The following is a 21,251-nucleotide window of genomic DNA, read 5'->3' as shown; positions in this document are numbered from 1 at the left end:
TTAAATTATGTAACTCCAAATTGTGTTTAAAGCTGCGTGTTTCATCTCCAACTGTTTCTGACTAGTAGAGGAAAATAACTTTAATTTAGGTTAATGGCTTTAAGCTGAAGGAGGGAGATTTAGATGAAATTTTAGGAAGAAATCCTTCCCTGTGGGGTTGCCCAGAGCAGCTGTGGCTGCCCCTGGATCCCTGGAAGTGTCCCAGGCCAGGTTGGATGGGGTTTGGAGCACCCTGGGCTAGTGGAAAGTGTCCCTGCCCCTGTGGAAGAAGATGAGCTTTAAGGTCCTTCCCAACCCAAACCATTCTGTGACTTCCATAATAAATTTGGGGCAGGAATCATCTCCAGGATTTCCCCTTGTACCTCCCCTACACCACCTCTGGGCTGCGCTGGGTGTCCTTCCTGCAGCACAAATACCATTCATGGCACAGTAAAGATGGGAAAACAGGAGCAGAAGTTCACTTTCAGGGATTCAGATTCCCATAAGGACATGGAGGTGAGTGGGGCAGATTCCCAGGAGGACCCAGCTCCCCTGCCCTGGGCTGTTTGAACCAGCCCAGAGCACAGCAAGGCAGGGGTTAAGCGTTTCCCTACTGGATGAGGACCACACACAGGCCCTGGCTGCTGACACCTTGCAAAGAGCACCCTCCTCCCATCTCCAGCCTCTTCCCATGCTCAGGAGCTCATCCCGGGGAGCTCATCCTGCCTTTCCAGGGAGCTCATCCCACCATTCCCAGGGAGCTCATCCTGCCTTTCATGGGGAGCTCATCCTGCCATTCCAGGGGAGCTCATCCCATCTTTTCCGGGGAGCTCATTCTGGGGAGCTCATCCTGTCTTTCCTGGGAGCTCATCCCAGGGAACTCATCCTGCCATTCCAGGGAGCTCATCTTGCCATTCCCAGGGATCTCATCCTGCCTTTCCTGGGGTGCTTATCCCACCTTTCATGGGGAGCTCATCCCATCTTTTCCGGGGAGCTCATCCTGCCATTCCCAGGGAGCTTATCCTGCCTTTCCCAGGAGCTCATCCTGCCATTCCTGGGGAGTTCATCCCTCCTTTCCCGAGAGCTCATCCTGCCTTTCCCAGGGAGCTCATCCCGTCATTCCTGGGAGCTCATCCTGCCTTTTCATGGGGATCTCATCCTGCCATTCCCAGCAGCTCATCCCTCCTTTCCCAGGAATCTCCTCCTGCCTTTCCCAGCCCTGCACCAGCCCATGGGATCTGCCACTCCTGCAGGGAGGTTTGGGTTTGGCTGCTGGGTCATGCCCTGCAGCATCACCGCTGGGATATTTGGGATTCTCTGGGATGTGCTGCACTCATCCCATACTCATGGAGTGGGTGGGCAAGAGGAAAACCCCACAGGCTTTTGTGCAAGTCCCCAGCACGATTCGAGTTTGAGGTAATTGCCTCAGACTCAGTGGAAATTCTCTGCAAGCCAGGAATCTTTCGCCAGAGCAATTAGCAGAGCGTTTTAAAGAACAAATGCGGTTGGAATCTCGGGATCCATTTGTGGATGGGGTTGAGGGTGAGTTCCCTGAATGAGTTCTTTGTTTTCCATCACTTTTTTAGGTTCAGCCAGTACGCTTTCGAGAGCAAGAGCTCTTCCCACAGTGCAGCGACAGTCCTTAAAGTGTGTTTGAAATCCAGAGAAGCCCCAGAGAGGATTTCTGGGTTGCTGCTCACCACCCCCTGCCAGTGCTGTTATTTCCTGCTCTCTTTAAGGGATCAGGTGACCCAGGGCACTCTTGGGGCTGCTTTTCCCTGAGGGTGCTACCACAGGATAAAGGATTCCCATTGGTCCTGAGCTCCTTTCTGCAGGTACCAGCTGGGAGAACCCCCGGAAGTGCAGTGCAGAGCTGATGGGATTAATCCATCCTCAAACCCTTCCCATCCTTTTCTCCTCTTTTCCTCCCCTTCCATCCCACTCCTGCCTTCTCCAGGACCCTGCTTTCCTCATTTCCCTGCCTGCCTTGAGTCCTTCTCCTCCCTCCCTTTGCTCATCCCCCTCTCCCCTGTGGCTGTGTTCACAGGGGTCTTAGGATGAGGGAAGAGATGAGGATCTGATCCATGTTTCAGAAGGCTTGATTTATTATTTTATGATATATATTACATTAAAACTATACTAAAAGAACAGAAAAAAAGGTTTCATCAGAAGGCTGGCTGAGAATAGAATAGGAAGGAATGATAACAAAGGCTTGTGGCTTGGACTCTCTGTCCAAGCCAGCTGGACTGTGATTGGCCATTAATTAGAAACAACTAATGAGGCCAATCACAGATGCACCTGTTGCATTCCACAGCAGCAGATAACCATTGTTTACATTTTGTTCTTGAGGCCTCTCAGCTTCTCAGGAGAAAAAAAATCTTAAAGAAAGGATTTTTCATAAAAGATGTCTGTGACACTCCTCCGCAGGGGCGATGCCGGGGCTGGGGACGAGCCCGTGCTGACCCCGCCGTGCTGGCCTGGCACTGCCACCACCTCCGGCCTCGGGAGAGCACAGAGCAGCCAAGGATGCCTGCGGAGGGACCCGGGACTCCTCTCTGGACATAAGGGGTGGCCGAGGGAGAGACATGTGGGGACAGCGCCCTCCCAGCCGGCACAGATCTCCCTGCTCCGACACGCGAGCGGCGCTGACCATGGCCACAGCTTGGAGGCTCCTCACCTGGACCATCACCCTCGGCCTGGCCGGGGGCACCTTCCCCGGCTTCCCCTTCCAGTCACAAGGTAGGGATGGGATGGGATGGGATGGGATGGGATGGGATGGGATGGGATGGGATGGTGTAGTGTATAAGAGCCTGAAAGAGAGATGCAGGACTCCAGGCAGCTCTTCAACATGCAGTTTATTGTATCCAAGAGGTTACAGCAGTCCAGGGTCATGGGTGACAGAGCTGTGCCTACAGCTGTCAGCTCCAGCTGCAGGCAGGCCTGGAGACCCACATCCCTCATTCAGCCTCTTACTAATGGTGCCTCACGTTGGGTGCCACTGTAAGAACCTAAATGAGGGATGTGGGACTCCAGGGGCTCTTCAACATGCAGTTTATTCCATCCAAGACGTTCCAGCAGTCCAGGGTTGTGGGCAACAGAGCCTGTGCCTATAGCTGTCAGCTCCAGCTGCAGGCAGGACTGGTGACCCTTTGGTTTTGGTTATATTGCATTAGATACTTTACTGAGCATTTTAATACAGTAGAACCATCTATACCTTAACTATTATCTATAGCCTATCATAACTACTATAATTACCAGATTAATGTTACTATGCTCCAATCACTAAAAGTTAGTACATTACAGTTTAAGCTAGAAATTGTTTTTCAGTTTTCTTGCAGTAGAAAATTCTGAGACTTTTTTTCTACTTGCAACATTTGCTGACTTGTTTGCCTGTACTATCTTTCTACTTGGTAAAAACATCTTGTTTGAGGTGGGTCTATCCTTTGCTCTAAGCCATAAAAACCCCTTCTAACTAACACACCCTTTGCCTTCTTGGTTATACAGTCAGACTGGCTCAGCAGCTCTTTTCTTCTATATCAAAACTTGCTTCTATCTCTATTCATTCTTCAGATTCTACATTCAAAAATCTTTCTGCAAAGCACACATATCTGTGAGACTTTCTTGTCAAACTTTCATCCTTCCCAGCAGTAGTGGTTTTGGTTGTGTCCAGAGTGACTTCCCTGAGGAGATGCAGTGTCCAGCCCCGCAGTGCCACCAGCTTCTCACACACCACCCCACCCTCAGCTCTGGACACGTTTTTCCTCCTGGAAGCGCCTTTCAGGTCAGGATCAGAGCCTCCAACCCCCAGTCCCAGGTGCTTTGTAGCCACAGTGAGCACAAACCACCCTCTGATTCACTCTTTTCCAAGCCCACGTGGACTGCAAAGAGGCAAAAAGGAAAACAAAACACTTCTGACAGCAAATTTTTCCAAGCCTGAAGTCATTTCTGAGTGCAAAAGTCACCCTTGTTTGCCCAGCCCCATCACAGGGAGGTGCTGGGATGGAGGAAAAGCTGGAGCATGGGAAGTTAAAACCCTAATAATTAATTCTGACCATTCAGAGGTGCCAGGAGTGTTTATGGTCAGGAAAGATGGGAGCTCAGCCATTCCTGGTGGCCAAGGAAACCACTCTGTCAGGCTCCCACACTGGAAAACAGAGGAAAAGGAAACTTTCCAGTGCTGCCCTGTGGTGAGAGTGCAGTTTGGAGCTGGCTGAGCTTCTGATGGCTGGGAAAGCTCTGAAGGTGGGGGCTGGCAAAATTCAGCCACCCTGGAGCAGCCAGGCCCCTCCTGCTGGCTTAGGAAACAACAACAAGTGGGATGCAAAAAGCACAGAAAGACTTTTCCAGAGGGAACAGAGGGAAAATCTCCTCCCATGAGGGCTCAGGATGCTCAAACCCTCCAGGCATGAGGGGTTCAGGAGGACACTCAGTGAGGAGGAGCTGTCCTGCTCCAGCACATGGATATTTCCCATTTCAGCCCAAGCCTCTGGGGCTGAGGGCTGTCAGACAGAGCCAGATTGTGAGTTCCTTTGCTTCTTTTCTGCCTCTGTCAGGGTTGAGATTGAAAGCACTCAAGACAGCATTTCTTGTTCAGACTCAGATGTTTATCAGTTCTTATCTATGTCACAGTCTCACAAACCCTGAGTTCTACAGCACTTCACTCTAACAAACTAAAAAATGGAGCCCCATCTCTCTATCTACAAGGCCTTTTAAGGATAAACTATCCAATTAAGAAATGACACCTAAATTATTTTTAATTTTAACCCAATAACCAACCACCCATGGGCCACAATGTGGACTTTTTTATCCAATTACACAAAACCACCCAAATCCATGGAGAAGAAGGTGAAGAAGGAGAAGAAGGTGAAGAAGGAGAAGAAGGTGAAGAAGAAGAAGAAGGTGACGAAGAAGAAGAAGAAGAAGAAGAAGAAGAAGAAGAAGAAGAAGAAGGAGGAGGAGGACAGGAAGGACAAGAAGAAGAAGGTGGTGAAGAAAAACCATCCTGCACCCTAAAACCTCCATCTTGCTTTATACATATTCCTGTATTCTAAAACCTTCAACTCCAAGTTTCCCACCCTGTGATATCACACATTTCTATTCAAACTCCACACCCACAATCCCAGTTCTGTCATTCCATTTTGGAAGCTTCTCTACAGCCTCAGGTCAATGCAGTGTTCTCTTGGGGGTCAGTGCCTGCCAGCACAGAAAGTCTGAAATTCTCAGCAACCAGGGTTCCAACACCAGATCTTTGCTCAGATCCAATCTGGCAGTCCCTGGGACATTTTCCTTTGAAAAGGAGTAGTTTCTGCTGAGGTTGCAGGGTGCCAGTTTGTTTGGCAGCCTGCAGAGATGCATTGCTGTGCCAGCACAGGTGGAGGGGCTGGGGACAGTGCCCTTGTCACAGCACAACCTGGGTGGCACCACACAGGGCCCCAAAAGGAGCTGCTAAACCAGGCTGAGGTGATAAAAACCAATCCAGAGAGCTGGGAAGGCAGGGTGGGGTCACAGACAGAGACCTGGCTGGGGAATTGGGACGTCTGACTTCTCCTCCTGCTCATTTTCAGCATCACTGGAGGAATTCTGGTTTCTCTCTTATTTTGATGTCAGGATTGGCATTTCAAGGACTCTGTGCCCCTGCAGCTCTGATTGCAGGCGAGGTTGGGGTGGTGCTGTTGTTTTGTGTTCTCAGAGCCAGCAGCTCCCTGTGGCAGCTGCAGATGTCCTGAGGAACCCAGAGGGAGAAAATGAAATAAAATTTTCCCCTGAGTCATTGTCACCCCAAGGCTCCTTCTGCCTCCTTTTGAAGAGACCTCATTGCTGGGTCTGTTCCTGGAAGGATCCAGGTCAAAATAACTCTCCAAAGCTCAGAGCTAGACTCTGCAAAACTGGGATTCCCTCTGCCCAGTGGAGATTAAAGGATTTGAGACACTGCAGGTCCAGAGCCACAATCAGGGTGTCCTGAAGGGCCCTTTGGGCCAGGCTCTTCCTCTCCATCACCTGCAGAGGAAAAAGCTGCATTCCAAAAACTGCTGTCCCAAGGCTCTGCAAGCTGCAGCATTTGGGGCATTTTCCAGGATCCTGCAGGCTGGGCAGAGCCTTGGGATCCCAATTTTTGGAATGCCATGGCAGGACCATGATCCTCCACCTGCACTGCACTCAAGCTGGCATTGCTGGATGTCCAACTCCCTTTTCAGGATGAGTGTTGGTTTTGAAAGACAAGTGTCTGCTAAGGAAGGCAGGAGCCTCCCCTGAAATGGAAAATGTAAATCCCCTTCCTCCAAATTGCTATAAATTTTAAATGAAGGGGCTCTCAGGCAAAAATATGGGAGCAGGAATAACAGTTCTTTAATAGGGAAGAAAATAAAAAGATAAAATAAGCAATGCAGTAAACTAAAACAACACTGCCAGAGTCAGAACCCAACCTGACACCCTGTGGGTCAGGATGCTGGCAGCAGTCCCATTGGAATTGTGGCTCAGCCCTCCTGAAGTGTCAGGGGTGGTTCTGCTGGAGCAGGGATCCTGGAGAAAGGTGGAGTCTCTGCCTCTGAAGATCCAGGGGAAGAGGCAGCTGCTGTTCCTCTGGGAAATCCAGTGGAGAATCTCAGATTATATCCAGGTAGGAATGCTTGGCTTCTCCCTCTGGGCTCACATCTCCCAATGGGATGCTGTCGTTCTTAACAGCCATGCAGGGACATTCAACAGCTGTTATCAGCAGATGTCTGCCCAGAGGGAGGAGTGGGTGTGGAAGAGATAAGGAAATCTGCCCACTGAACAGAAGACAACTGCCATACAGATGGCAAATAGAATACAATTTCCTTGACAATCTAGGACACCCAGGATCCTGCAGGCTGGGCAGAGCCTTGGGATCCCAATTTTTGGAATGCCACGGCAGGACCATGACCCTCCCCCTGCACTGCACTCGGGCTGGCATTGCTGGGCGTCCAACTCCCTTTGCAGGCTGCCATTCCCATGCGTGTCCTTCCCTCCCCAGAGGAATTCCTCTCCAGCTTGGATCACTATGAGATCGCCTTCCCCATCCAAGTGGACCAGAACGGCGATTTCCTCACCTTCGACATGCGCCGCCAGCTGAAGCCGCGGCCGCGGCGCTCGCTGCCCTACGAGCCCTCGGAGCAGCAGGTCTTCTACAAAGTCTCTGCCCACCACACCCAGTTCCTGCTCAACCTCACCCTGCACTCCAACCTGCTGGCCGAGCACTTCACCGTGGAGTACTGGAAGCGGGATGGAATGGACTGGCAGCACGACTTCCACGAGGACTGCCACTACGCTGGGCACCTGCAGGACCAGTACCTCAGCTCCAAGGTGGCCATCAGCAACTGCAACGGGCTGGTGAGTCTGCCTTGGCTTGGCTTGATGGGGGCAGTGCCAGCTGCTTTGGTCCTCCAGCAGGTGGATCCATGTGGTGGGAAAAGCTTGGGGTTGGTGGCAAGCTTTATATTTAATATATTTTTTAAACCCCACTTATTTCTGTGTTTCTATATTTCTATATTTCTATATTTCTATATTTCTATATTATATTTTATTAGTAGATACATTATATAGTATATATTTATATTTTCTATATATTTATATAGACATTATATTTGCATTTTTATATAAATTGTATATTATATATTATATATTATATATATGATATATGATATACAAATTTTATATTATATATTTATTACATATTATATATCATACTATATTTATATATTTATCATATGTTAGATTATACTTTATGTTATATATTTATATATAAATATATATTTTATATTATTTTATATATTTTATATTATTTTATATATTATATATAATATTTTATAAGTTTAAAATATTATATATAATATTTTATATGTATAAAGTAGACAAAATGTATGTATAAATTTTATATATAGTATAATATTAATATATCAATATGAATATATTCTTTTAATATAAATTATATATGAGTACAATATAGTATATAAAATACAATATATTTTTATATATAAAATACATATAAATTTTTTATATTATATATATAATATTTTTATCTACATATTTATTTTATATTTAATATTCCACACTGGCATTGTGATCGGCAGAGGTGCAGACATCCCTCAGACATCCATGGGGGTTCCTGATCTCTGCTGATCTCTGTGTCACTTCCAATCCAGTTTCTGGGCATTTTCCCATTGATTTTGGTTGGAATGGGATAATCCTGGCTCTATGGGGATACCCAGACCTGGCTCTCACCAGGATTTTCCAACAGCAACAGCAAAGAATGTTTTGCTGAGCTGGTGAAGAAGAAGTGAGGGAGGGCAGGGATTTCACAGGGCCACAAGTGCATCCAGATCCTTCCAGCTGCAGATGCACCCCTGGGGATCCCAGGTGCTTCTGTCCATGTTTCAGGAGATAAAAAATGCTGCTTTTGAGGGGAAAAATCCTGAAATAATCTGTTTTTCAATATGAAAAAATGGACCATCAAGAAGGCGGCAAGGTGCATTTCCTCGAAACCAGCAAGGCTGCAGGAAGGAGAGTGGGAATGTTGATTTTCCAAGTCCTGACAGCTCAAATTGAACATCTCAGCCCTAAATATCAGCAAGGAATCTTAGTGGTGGACATCAGTGTAAGAACAGCTGAGCTCTGGACTAGATTGCTTGGAGAGAGCAAGATCTTGGAAGATCTTTAGGAACAGGCCAGACAAAAGCCTCTCAAAAACCCTTCAGGTATGATTCATTAGCTCTCCCAGCCCTGGGAATAGACTGAGGGCTTCCATCCCTATTTTTCTGTGATTTTCTGATATTTCTGGCTCACACAGCACATTCCCTGAGCTGCCAGATGGAGGGATGGAGCAAACATACCCCGTGAGTAGATCCTAAGGCTGATGGCTCCCTTGGAGGGGTAGAAAAATCCTCTTTGGGCCAGGTTCATATTTCTGCTCCAGCCCCACCTCCTTGCAGCATTCTGGCAGCGTGGAAGAGCTTCCAAAAGGGAATGAATTCCCACTTGATTTATTGCCGGCTGACCCTGCCAGAACAGTGCTGTGGGTTATTAAGAGAAAATGAGAATCTGACTCATTATATCACAGAGTCTAAAGTTTCCAGCTCACAGCCAACAACCCGAGCTGCACAAACTCCTGAGCTGCACAAACTCCTGCTTCCCAAGCCCTTTGTTTGGACATGGGAGCTCTGCTCCAGTCCCAGGGAATTTTGTGGTGCTCACAAAGGCTGAACTGGCCCTGCAGCCCTTGGAACTGGGAGAATTCCATCCCCAGGCCGTGTTTAGCTCTGGAGAGGCACCAAGGGCTGTCTGGAGGAGAATGCAGCCAGGCACAGAGGGGGACAGAGTGTCATCCAACAATCTCTCCTCTGCCTGAACTCTGTCCTTCTGCCCTCCAGAGTGATGGACACAGCTTCGGGGTCAGCGAGGACAGTGGGGTTGGGGATTGGAGCAAGAGGAGTCTGGAATGTTTTTAGCTGGATTTGGGCAAGAGAAGTCTGGAATGTTTTTAGCTAGAGGTAGAGGTTTTTAGGAAGAGAGGAATGTTTTTAGCTAGAGGTTTTTAGGTAGAGAAGGGGCTGGATTTGCCATGAGAGAGGTTTTGCTGTGCTCTGGGTGACCAGGAACTGCTGATACACTCGTGCCATCCCTCATCCCCAGCAGGCTCTGCTCCAGGAGGGCATCACCCATCCTGGAAGGGACAGGAGAGGGCCCCAGGTGCAGGTTCCTGCTGAGGGGGAGCTGCACTGCCCCACCTCTGCACAGGTGATGCTGCAGGGGCACCTGGGAGCTGTGGTGGTGACTGGGCACAAACTGGGACCTGAGCTGGGCACAAACTGGGACCTGAGCTGGTTATGGGGTGAGCTGAGCACGAGGAGGAGGGAAAGGGATGACTGTGAACACAGTAATGAGCTCCAGGCCATCCTCCTGCTCTCCAACTCCCACATCCCTCAGGAATGGGATGCCTGCAAGATTTGGTTCTGAACAACTTTGTGTCAGAATAACGGCCAAAAGGCCAAATCTTCATCAGACAATCCCAGAATGGTTTGGGTTGGGATGGACCTTAAAATTCATGTAATTCCACCCCTGCCACAGGCAGGGACACCTCCCACTGTCCCAGGGTGCTCCAAACTCTGTCCAACCTGGCCTTGGACACTGCCAGGGATCCAGGGGCAGCTTTCCTGGGGAGTCTCCTGAGCCCAGCACGAGCAGGAGTGCCTGGAGGGACCCAAACACCACATTCCTTGGAGAAACTCAGCGCCAGGAGCTGGGATGGAGCTGGTGTTGGCCTCCCAGAAACTTTTGGTGTTGCTCAGACCTTTCAGGTCGAGGGAATGTTGCTGTGGGATTGGAGAGGAGGGACCCTGCAAGTACCTGGTGGGTTTGGTGTGACCCCATGGGGATTTGCTCCTCCTGGCTGTCACTGCCTCACAGGACAGGTGAGGAGGCGAGGAGGAGGATGGACCCAGATGGGGAGGATGGACCCAGATTGGGAAGAATAGATCCAGATGAGGAGGAACAGATCCAGATGAGGAGAGATGGACAGAGATGGGGAGGAATAGACCCAGGTGAAGAGGAACAGACCCAGATGGGGAGAATGGACCCAGACGGGGAGGAGGATGGAACCAGACGGGAAGGATGGACACAGATGAGGAGGGATGGACACAGATGGGGAGGAATAGACCCAGACGGGGAGGATGGAACCAGATGAGGAGGATGGAACCAGATGGGGAGAGATGGATCCACACGGGGAGGATGGTCATAGATGGGGAGGATAGACACAGATGGAGAGAGATGAACCCAGATGAGGAGGCCAGGAGGAGGATGGACCCAGATGAGGAGGATGGACTCAGATGGGGAGGAAGAGACCCAGATGGGGAGGAATGGACCCAGATGAGGAGGATGGACCCAGATGGGGAGGATGGACCCAGATGAGGAGGAACAGACCCAGATGGGGAGGAATGGACCCAGATGAGGAGGATGGACTCAGATGGGGAGGAAGAGACCCAGATGGGGAGGAATGGACCCAGATGAGGAGGATGGACCCAGATGGGGAGGAATGGACCCAGATGAGGAGGAATGGACCCAGATGACCCCTCTGTAACACAGCTCTGGCCCCAGGCCATGGCTGTGCCTCTGCCAAGTGTGGTATGAGCTGACAGTGCAAACCCTCCTCGCTCTGCAGCTGACCTGTGTGAATCACACACAGGATATCCAGTGCAGCTCCCCCACAAACCACAGAGCTCTCTCAGGACCTCTCACCACCCACTTCACCAGCCCTGTGTCACGTCCATGTCCAGCCCTCACAGCTCAGTCCTTGGGGTCAGAGATGGGACAATTCCAAGACTCCTGTGACATCCAAGCCTTGCTGCTGGAAGGTGAGACAGAGTAGAAATTCTCTAAAGTAGAAATCCATTTTGATTTAGGTGAAATATACATATTTGAGTCTGTGGTTAGAAAACATCGCTATTTAGCCTGACTGCAAAGCTTAGGCTCAGAGAAGTTGCTTCAGTGAAGGACAGAGATAAGGGGAGGAGACAGAGGGTGATAGAGAGAGACAGAGAGACTGCTGTGAGAGCAGGTCAACCTGACCTAAGAATTCTTTCTGATAAAGAAGAACTAGCAGCAAATGTCACGCAAAATTCGTAAAAATGAATATGTATGAATCTATTGTGAAATTGTATGCATATGTATTTGAGAGGGGGATAAAAAGGGACCTGAAGTTCCCAGAAGTACGCATGTCTTTTAAGGAGAGTAATCTCCACATGCGTCCAGCACTGTAATAAACATACCAGCTTTATAACTTTCACAAAAGTTGTGGAGTTTTTGGTTATCTCCGCAAAACAAAGGTGCCAGGCAGGCATGGAGCCTCTGCAGAGGCTGGAGTGAGAGCATCCCTTTGGCAGCCGGATGGATTTGGCAGCAGGATGGATTTGGGGCAGGACTCGCTCTGCCCCCAGGCTGGGGGTGACCTCCTTCCCCCCATCCCACACCACAAAGCTTTTCCAGCTGGCTCTGCTGGGCTCCCCTGGCCAAGGGAAGCTCACAGTGCCTCACTTGTGCTTGGAAAGGTGGAGCCGAGCCAAGAGCAGCAGAGCCCGGGGCAGGAGGAAATCCCCCGGCACTCGGGGGCTGCTCACACAGTGAGCCATTGAGCCTGGCCAGGGAGGGGACAGGGACAGCCCCGGCAGGGAGTGATGTGTGACGGTGTTCTCAGGGGTCTCAGGTTGAGGGAAGAGACGAGGATCTGACTCCGTGTTTCAGAAGGCTTGATTTATTATTTTATCATATATATTACATTAAAACTATACTAAAAGAATAGGAGAAAGGATTTCATCAGAAGGCTAGCTAAGAATAGAATAAGAAAGAATGATAACAAAAGTTTGTGGCTTGGACTCTCTGTCTGAGCCAGCTAAGCTGTGATTAGCTATTAATTAGAAACAACTAACATAAGTCAAAGATCCACCTGTTGCATCCCACAGCAGCAGATAACCATTGTTTACATTTTGTTCCTGAGGCCTCTCAGCCTCTCAGGAGGAAAAATCCTAAAGAAAGGATTTTTCATAAAGGATGTCTGCGACAGTGACAGTCCCAGGGGAGGGGACAGGGACAGCCCAGCAGGGACAGTCCCCAGAGAGGGGACAGGGACAGTCCCTGGGGAGGTTCTCCCACCCACAGCCAGCACAGGAGCTGTGCCACGGGGTACCTCCATGGGGACAGAATTCCCTGCTCACAGGGACAGAATTCCCTGCTCCCCACCCTGGCTCCTGTCCCTGGGACACAGAGGGAGCTGGATGAGTGTGGTGTTTGCTGGGACCCCCATCAAAGGGAGGAAACGATGAATCTGACTCCATTAGAAGGCTAATTTATTATTTTATGATCTATATTATATAAAAGAATATTAAAGTAAACTATATATATATATATAAATATATATATAATATATATAGTTTATATATAAACTATATCTATATAAATATAGATATAGTTTATATATATATATAAATTAACTATACCAAAAAATGGAGAAAGGATACTTACAGAAGACTGAAAGATAAAAATGAAAAACTCATGACTCTTTCCTCAGAGGCCAACACAGCTTGGCACTGATTGGCCATTAAGTAAAAACAATTGACAAGAAACCAATAAAACAATCACCTGTTGGTCAACAATGTCCAAACCACATCCCAGAGCAGCAAAACACAGGAGAAGCAAAGCAGATAATTATTATCTTCATTTTTCTCTGAGGCTTCTCAGCTTCCCAGGAGCAAAATCCTGGGCAAAGAGATGTTTCAGAAAATATGACAGTGACAGACAAGCCCTGTCACATCCAAAGGACATCACTGGTGTGTCTGCACCCAGAGCTGTGTTGGACTTTTGGGATCAACTTTGAGCCATGTCAGGCACATTTCTGTGCCTCAGTTGCTTGCTGGTGGAGTTCAGCTGATGGGACACCACATTCCTTGGAGAAACTCAGTGCCAGGAGCTGGGATGGAGCTGGTGTTGGGCTCCCAGAAACTTCTGGTGCTGCTCAGACCTTTTAGGTAGAGGCAATGTTGCTATGAGGGTGGAGAGGAGGAAACCTGTAAGAACCTGGTGGGTTTGGTGATGACCAGCAAAGCCTGGGCTCACAGCTGAGACTCAATCAATCAAAGAATATCAAATTAAAGCAAACCAGGGAGCAACCTCAATCTCACTCAATCGGCCAATCTGAGGTGTACAAGGGGCTTGGATGCCCCATCCAGGCTCCAGAGAAGGGGTTTGGCTCTGCTGGGGGCCTCTGCTTAATCAGCTTTCAGATTTTAAATATTTGGGGTGTTTCCCAAAGCCTCTGGGGATTTACCCCTCTCTGCAGCTCCAATTCCCAGCTGTTGGGGATGGTCCTGAGCTGCTTTTTTGGTTTTTTAGGGAGGCTGAGCTCAGAGCTGAGTGCTGCTGTGTTTGAAGGGGGTTTTGGGATCCCACAGGGATGAGTCCAAGTGGGTGGAATAGGAAACAACTCATTCGTAACTCAGCAAGGCAAGGCTGTGATTTCCAGAGGACTTTAGTGAACACAGATGTCCCAAGGCATCCAGCACCATCTGGCTGGGTTTTCCTCTGCTCTGTGGCTTCCTGTAGTTCAGTGTTTGTGCAGGATTCCTCCTCAGCTTTTGTCAGTCCCCAGAAATTCGGGGTTAATCAGCAAAAACCTCACCATGAGAAGCCACCAGGTTCTCTGTGCACCTCTGGTATTGCCTCCCCTCTTGTCATAACTGAGATGGAGACAATACAAAGCAACACTCCATTTTCAGAGGGCTTCAAACCTGTTTTTATTATAGCAGGCATGCTTTTTATACATTCTTACAAAGCTCATAACTTTATACTTATTGGTGATGAGAGACAAAATGTTTATTGGAATAGTCACAAGTTTCTCTTATTTCTCCTTCTTGCTTTCTTATTTTCTATGTCAGCAACCTTGGTAGAAAATTCTTTCAGGGGCAAACATGGATCCTCTTTTCAGACTTCTCTCTGGCTCCCAGAAGTGGCTGTAAAACCTCTTGCACCCCCTCTGTTCCCTCCTGCAGCACGGGGTGATCGTGGCAGATGAGGAGGAATATTTCATCGAGCCCCTGAGCCCTGGAGCCAACGTCAGCACAGGGGGAGAGGGCAAGGGCAGCCCCCACGTGGTGTACAAGCGCTCGTCTCTGCAGTACCCTCACATGGATGCAGCCTGTGGAGTGATGGGTAGGTGCCCCCAACCACCTCCTCCTCAAATCCTGGCCAAAACTCCCTGGGAAAATCCTGGCAAAGAACCAAATTTATCTCCTGAATTTGAGATTTTCTTGGATTTTGCTTTTTGGGTTTCTGGTGGTCTGGGCTTTGGGAAGATCCCGTCCTCTCCTCCTCGCAGCAGGGCTTGAAAATTTGTAAATAGAGCATGGAATGGGAGAGGGGAAAAAAAAACACCTCTTGTTTTTCTTCAGAAGAATCCTCCCAGATTTGGCCAATTTGCAGAGGATTGGGAAATCACAGCTCACGTGTGCTCAGCACAGCCTTGGCTTTGGGGTTTGTGTCCATGTTGGGATAACTCTGCTGCTGACGTGGAAAAGGCCCTTGGAGGGGGGGATGTGGGGTCTGGCCCTTCACAGGGGGCTCTGGGGAAGTTTAGGGACAATGGTGACAGCACATGTCTTGGTTTGGAAGGACAGGAGTCTGCTAAGGAAGGCAGGAGCCTCCCCTGAAATGGAGAATGTGAATCTTCCCCACCCCTCCGAATTGCTATCAATTTTAAATTAAGGGGCTCTCAGGCAAAAATATGGGAGCAGGAAATAACAGTTCTTTAATAGGAAAAGGAAAAAATAAAAGGATAAAATAAACAATGCAGTACACTAGAACAACACTGACAGAGTCAGAACCCAACCTGACACCCTGTGGGTCAGGGTGCTGGCAGCAGTCCCACTGGAATTGTGGCTCAGCCCTCCTGCAGTGTCAGGGGTGGTTCTGCTGGAGCAAGGGGGTCTGTAGAGAAGGATGTATTCTTCCTCTGAAGATCCAGTGGAAGGAGAGGCAGCTGCTGATCCTCTGGGAAATCCCGTGGAGAAGCCGTGCTGGTGTTCCAGAATCTCCAGATTATATCCGGATAGGAATGCTTGGCTCCTCCCTCTGGGCTCACATCTCCCAATGGGATGCTGTAGTTCTTATCAGCCATGCAGTGACATTCAACAGCCTCTTATCAGCAGATGTCCCCTCCCGAGGGAGGTGTGAATGTGGTCACTCAAAGAGAGAGATAAGGCAAACTGCCCACTTGACAAAGGTAATCTGCCATACAGATGGCAATTGAAAACAATCTTCAACAGCACATCAGCCCCATTGCTGCACCTACAGGGCTTTGACCTCCAAAAGGACCCACAAATACAAGCCCTGGTCTCTCCCCATGAGACCACCTGGTCCTTGCCCTTCCCACCAGTGTGTCCCAGAGTCTGGCTGGAATCCCTTGTGAACAGGCAGAGTTTCACCATCTCCTCAAAATGCTGCAGGCCCAGAGGGTGCCCCTCCCTCATTTCAGAGAGGCTCTGTAGGGCTGAGGGGAGATGCCATCCCTGCATTTTCATGGATCAGTTTGTGGGAGCAGAGCAGGGCTGGCCCTGGCTGCTCCTGGCTTCTCTCCAGGCTCAGAGCAAGGTTTTGGGGTCAAAAACCCTGCCAGGGACTGGGAGTGACTGGGGGGGAGGGACTGGGAGGGACTGACACCCTGTTTGGATGTCACTTGAGGGTGTCCATCCCTCACTGCCCCAGCAGTGACACTTGGCCAGATGAGGAGGCACTGTCACCTTCTCTGAGTGTCCCCCGAGCCACCCTGTGCTTCCCTGGCCCTGCTCATCCATCTCTCAAAGCCAGTTTGGAGGCAGGCTCCCCTCCTGCTGACTCTTTGCCACATTCCCCAGCTTCCAGAAATAATTCAGCCCTCTCCTAATTGCTTCTTGGAAAGCAGAGATGTGCAGCAGGAGCCAAAGTTTAGAACAACCACAGCACAACAGCTCCAGCAAGGCCACCCTGTGGCTGGACATGTCCTGTCCTGCCCTGCCCTGCCCTCCTGGGCCCTGAGCACCCCCAGGAGCTCCCCTGGATCCCTAAAGGAGCAGGAGCTGGGAGGGTTTGGGGCTGCCCGAGGTTTTGGGGCTGCCTGAGGTCTGCCCTATGACTGGATGTGATGAACCTCAGAGCAGGTTAGGAAACCTAACCTAACCTGGGAGGGACTGGGAGCAACTGGGACAGAGCGGCTTTGTACTGGGAGCCGGCAGCTCCTCCCAAGGGCATCCCAACCATCCCAAGGGCATCACAACCATGCCGAGGGCATCCCAACCATCCCAAGGGCATCACAACCATGCCGAGGGCATCCCAACCACCCCAAGGGCATCCCAACCACGCCAAGGGCATCCCAACCACGCCAAGGGCATCACAACCACCCCAAGGGCATCACAACCATCCCGAGGGCATCACAACCATCCTGAGGGCATCACAACCATCCCAAAGGCATCACAACCATCCCAAGGGCATCACAACCATCCTGAAGGCATCACAACCATCCCAAGGATATCCCAACCATCCCAAGGGCATCACAACCATCTGAAGGGCATCACAACCATCCCGAGGGCATCACAACCATCCCATTCCCTCCTCAGATGAGAAGCCCTGGAAGGGGAGGCACTGGTGGCTCCGGACACTGAAACCCTCCCCCCTGAAGCCCTCGGGCAACCACAGCCAGCGGGGCCAGCTGCCCCTGAAGAGGTCGGTGAGCACCGAGCGCTACGTGGAGACCCTGGTGGTGGCTGACAAGATGATGGTGGGCTACCACGGCCGCAGGGACATCGAGCAGTACATCCTGGCCATCATGAATATTGTAAGTGTTACACCCACACCAGGAGCCTCGAGGGCTGGGGGAGAACTCCTGTTCATCACCCTGTCAGGAAAATTAATCCACAAACATCAGAAGTTTATGTCCGAAAAGGAGACAGAGGAGTCCTTTTCCTTTATTTGATTAAAGGGAGAGGCCATGGGGCCTCTCAAATTTAGGAGTCTTTTTTACTTTATTTGAATAAAGGGACAGGCCATGGGGCCTCTCAGATTTTGGGAGGATGCATCCTCTTTTTTATCCCAATTTCCCTTCTCTCTTTCCCCATTTCTGAGGTACTTGAGACTTCCCCGAACACCTTATACCAAATATTCCCCTCTAATGTATAACCCTCCTTTTTAATTTTTAATTCTTACAGAATTTAGGGGTTTTCCCCCATTTCTGAGGTACTTGAGAGGTTCAGACTTCCTGATACACCTGATACCAAAGATTCCCCTGAAATGTATAACCCTCCTTTTTAATTTTTAATTCTTATGGAATTTTGGGGGTTTTCCCCATTGGCTGAGGTACTTGAGATGTTCAGACTTCCCAATACACCTGATCTCAAAGATTCCCCTCTAATGTATAACCCTCCTTTTTAATTTTTAATTCTTATGAAATTTAGGGGGTTTCCCCCATTGTTTCTTTCATCTTTCAATATCCAATTTCATTTATCAGCAAACCTACAGTTTGTTTGTGAAGGTCAATATCTTTTTCCACTCATCAATCAGTGGGATCCTTCCCATTGTTTCTTTTACCTCTCAGTGCTGGTTTTATCTACCAGCAGCTCCACAGTTTGTTTGTAAAGACAAATCCATCATTCCTCCCAACCCCGAAAGGAGAAAGGGAAAAGGAGATTTTCCTGCATGAAGCAGGATGGGGAAATGGGATCTGTTCCAGGCTGGCAGTGGCTTCTCCCCTGGCTCAGAGCAAGGTGTGAAAAACACCAATCAGTTATTTTTAAAATGTTAAAAGTTTAATAGTAATTAAATGGTTATAAAAATAGTAATATAATTAGAGTAATAATAATTTGGACAAATTGAATTAGGACAATATGAGACAACAAAGAGTTACAGATGTCCGGGTACCTTTTTCTGGGCAGCATAAGCCCGAAAAAGGGCACAGTTAACAAAGGATTAACCCTTAAGAGCAATAACCTGTTGCATATTCATACACCTCATACATGATGCATCAATTCCATTCAAATACAGGATTCTGTCTGGTCAGTGTCAACTTCTTCCTCCTTATCCTAACTGAGCAAGGTGGGAAGAAGTTCGTTTCTTTTGATAATGGAGCAATAAATTCTCTTTCTCTGAAAGATTCAGGTGTCCTGTGGCTGCTATCTCACTGCGAGTCCTTTCTTTAAAAAAAAGTATCCTACACAGCACAGTTTCTATTTTAACATTTTTTATAACCTAAAACTATATTTAACACACTACTTAAGAGAATTAATACAGCATCACTTTCTAACACAACGCATATAATATTCATCTTAATATTTGCGAAAAGCCAATCATAAAATGCATGCATTTTTCACAAAGGTTTTGGGGTCCAAAATCCTGCCAGGCTGGCATTGGCTTCTCCCCTGTCTCAGAGCAAGGTTTTGGGGTCCAAAATCCTGCCAGGCTGCTGCTGCTGAGCAGTGGGACCCCGGTGGGACCCCGGAGCCTGCAGAGATAAACTCTGGCCTGTCTGACCCCGGGCTGGGAGAACAAAAGCCTTTCTTAGAGCAGCATCTCTCAGCTGAAATTAGCATTGCAAATGCAGCCAGGCAAGCTGAGAACCACATGGGAAAGCAGAAGGACAGGCAGCTCTCACGCTTGGGGGCTGAGCAGAGAGAGGGGCTCAGAAACCCCCGAGCTCTGGTTCTGGTGTGGGGCTCTGCTGGCGGCAGGGTACCAGGCTGGATGCATTACCAGCCTGAATTGGCCGTGCTGGATCCTCCTGTGAGGTGAGATGGGTTTGGAAGTGATCCATCAACCCTCTGAAAGCCCCTCTGTGATGGCTCTTTGTCCCGTCCTCCGCAGGATCGCTTTCCACACTTTGCATTTCTAAAGCCCCGACTGCCAGATTTTTCAAACAATCCCGGTTTCATCTGCTCCGAAACATTCCTGGGGGATGCTGTGGCCTTCCCGATCCTCCCCGAGGGATGCTGTGCCCTCCCCTCAGCAAAGCTCCAGCCCCGGGGCTGCAGTGGGGATTTTTGGGGATTTTGGAAATGCCAGCAGTGGGGGCTGCCCTGAAATAAACAGGGTGACGGTGTTCACAGGGGTTTTCAGGTGAGGGAAGAGACGAGAATGTTGACTCTATGTTCAGAAGGCTTGATTTATTGTTTTAGGATATATATTACATTAAAACTATACTAAGGAATAGAAGGAAAGGTTTCATCTCAGAAGGCTAGCTAAGCTAAGAATAGAAAGGAAAAGAATGATAACAAAGGCAGCTGCCTCAGACTCTCTGTCCGAGTCAGCTCTGCTGTGATTGGCCATTAATTAGAAACAACCACATGAGACCAATCACACATCCACCCGTTGCATTCCACAGCAGCACATAATCAGTGTCTACATTTTGTTCCTCAGGCCTCTCAACTTCTCAGGAGGAAAAAATCTTAAGGAAAGATTTTTAATAAAAAGATGTCTGCAACAGGGCAGGAGACTTTTTCTCTTTTTCAACGCCTTTATTAGAAGTGATCAGATTAAACTTGGGAGGTTTGACGGATCCTAAGTCTCCGTCGACACTCCCAGGGCAATTTGGAGAAGAAATAATGTGCAGCTTTGCCCGCTAAATGACAGAATTGGGGATCCAGTCCTCACAAAACCAGCGGATTCATACCCCATGCTTTTTAACTTTTGAAGTTTCCAGGCTTGGGTCCTGGTTCCAGCTGAGGTGTTTGCTCAGGGTGAGGGGTAACAAAGGTTTTCAGCACCTCTGCAGGCTCGGCACTCTGTTCCTCACGTCTAGACATTACTCTGATCTCTTCATTCTGTATTGTCTCGTTGGTTTTGGGGTCTTTTCGGTAAGTTTGGTGGGGTTGCTTCCCATGGCATGCTGGTCTCGAGGCTATTTTGCATTCTCTCTGGTGCCCCCTCCATGACCCCTCCTCTCACCTTCCGGGGAGAAGGACAACTTAGCCCCAGGCAGGGCCTTACTGATACAAAAGGAGCAATTAACGAGAACGACCGGGGATTACATTGGCAGATTTTTTATTTATAACAGGGATTTTGGAAATGCCAGCAGTGGGGGCTGCCCCACCTGGGCTGAGGGATTTTGGCTTCGCTGCTCTGGGACAGAGAGCCCTGATTGTGGTTTAGGGGATTCTGCTGCTCAAGTGGTGGTTCGGGGTCCCATTCCTATCCCTGCTTCCCACAAAATGTGGGCTCAGACTTCCCCACAGCAGTGCCCAGCCCTCCCCAGCTCGCCTGGCCACAGAGCTCATTTTTAAGACTCCTCTTTTCTTGTTTCTTGGAGGTCAGGTTGCCAAACTTTTCCAGGACTCGAGTCTGGGCAATATTGTCAATATCCTGGTCACCCGGCTGATCCTGCTCACCGAGGATCAGGTAAGCTGGGCTTTGCTGAGCCTGTCCTGTGGCTGCACTTCCCTTCAGGAGCTCTGTGTCCCCCCTGGATGTCACGCCCAGGAATTCCCCCCAGTGCACATCCTCCCAATGCCCCCTGAGGACTGAGCAGACCTCTGGGAATCTGAATTTTTCCATGATCAGGTGACTTTAGGGAGGTTTAAGCAGCTTTAGTCCTCCTAAAGTGATGTTGGAATCCAGGCTGCTGAGAATTTCAGACTTTCTGTGATGACAGGCACAGACCCCCAAGAGAACACTGCATTGACCTGAGGCTGTGGAGAAGCTTCCAAAATGGAATGATAGAACTGGGATTGTGGGTGTGTCTTCTTCTTCTTCTTCTT

General features: G+C 49.0%; 1 protein-coding gene across 1 annotated transcript in view; it reads left to right on the top strand.

Annotated features, from left to right (window-relative positions):
• ADAMTS10 (ADAM metallopeptidase with thrombospondin type 1 motif 10) overlaps window positions 1-21,251 on the top strand; it is an 80,146-nt gene that overhangs the window by 15,634 nt on the left and 43,261 nt on the right. Inside the window, 5 exon segments of the mRNA XM_030966749.1 lie at window positions 2,407-2,718; window positions 6,971-7,326; window positions 14,529-14,688; window positions 17,127-17,344; window positions 20,809-20,892. Of these exon segments, the coding sequence (XP_030822609.1) occupies window positions 2,565-2,718; window positions 6,971-7,326; window positions 14,529-14,688; window positions 17,127-17,344; window positions 20,809-20,892 (972 nt within the window). The 5' untranslated portion in view covers window positions 2,407-2,564.

This window comes from Camarhynchus parvulus, chromosome 28, assembly GCF_901933205.1.
Source record: "Camarhynchus parvulus chromosome 28, STF_HiC, whole genome shotgun sequence".
In the NCBI taxonomy this organism is placed as follows: domain Eukaryota; kingdom Metazoa; phylum Chordata; class Aves; order Passeriformes; family Thraupidae; genus Camarhynchus; species Camarhynchus parvulus.
Note: the sequence above shows the minus strand (reverse complement) of the source record. Positions and strands in the feature narration are given on the sequence as shown.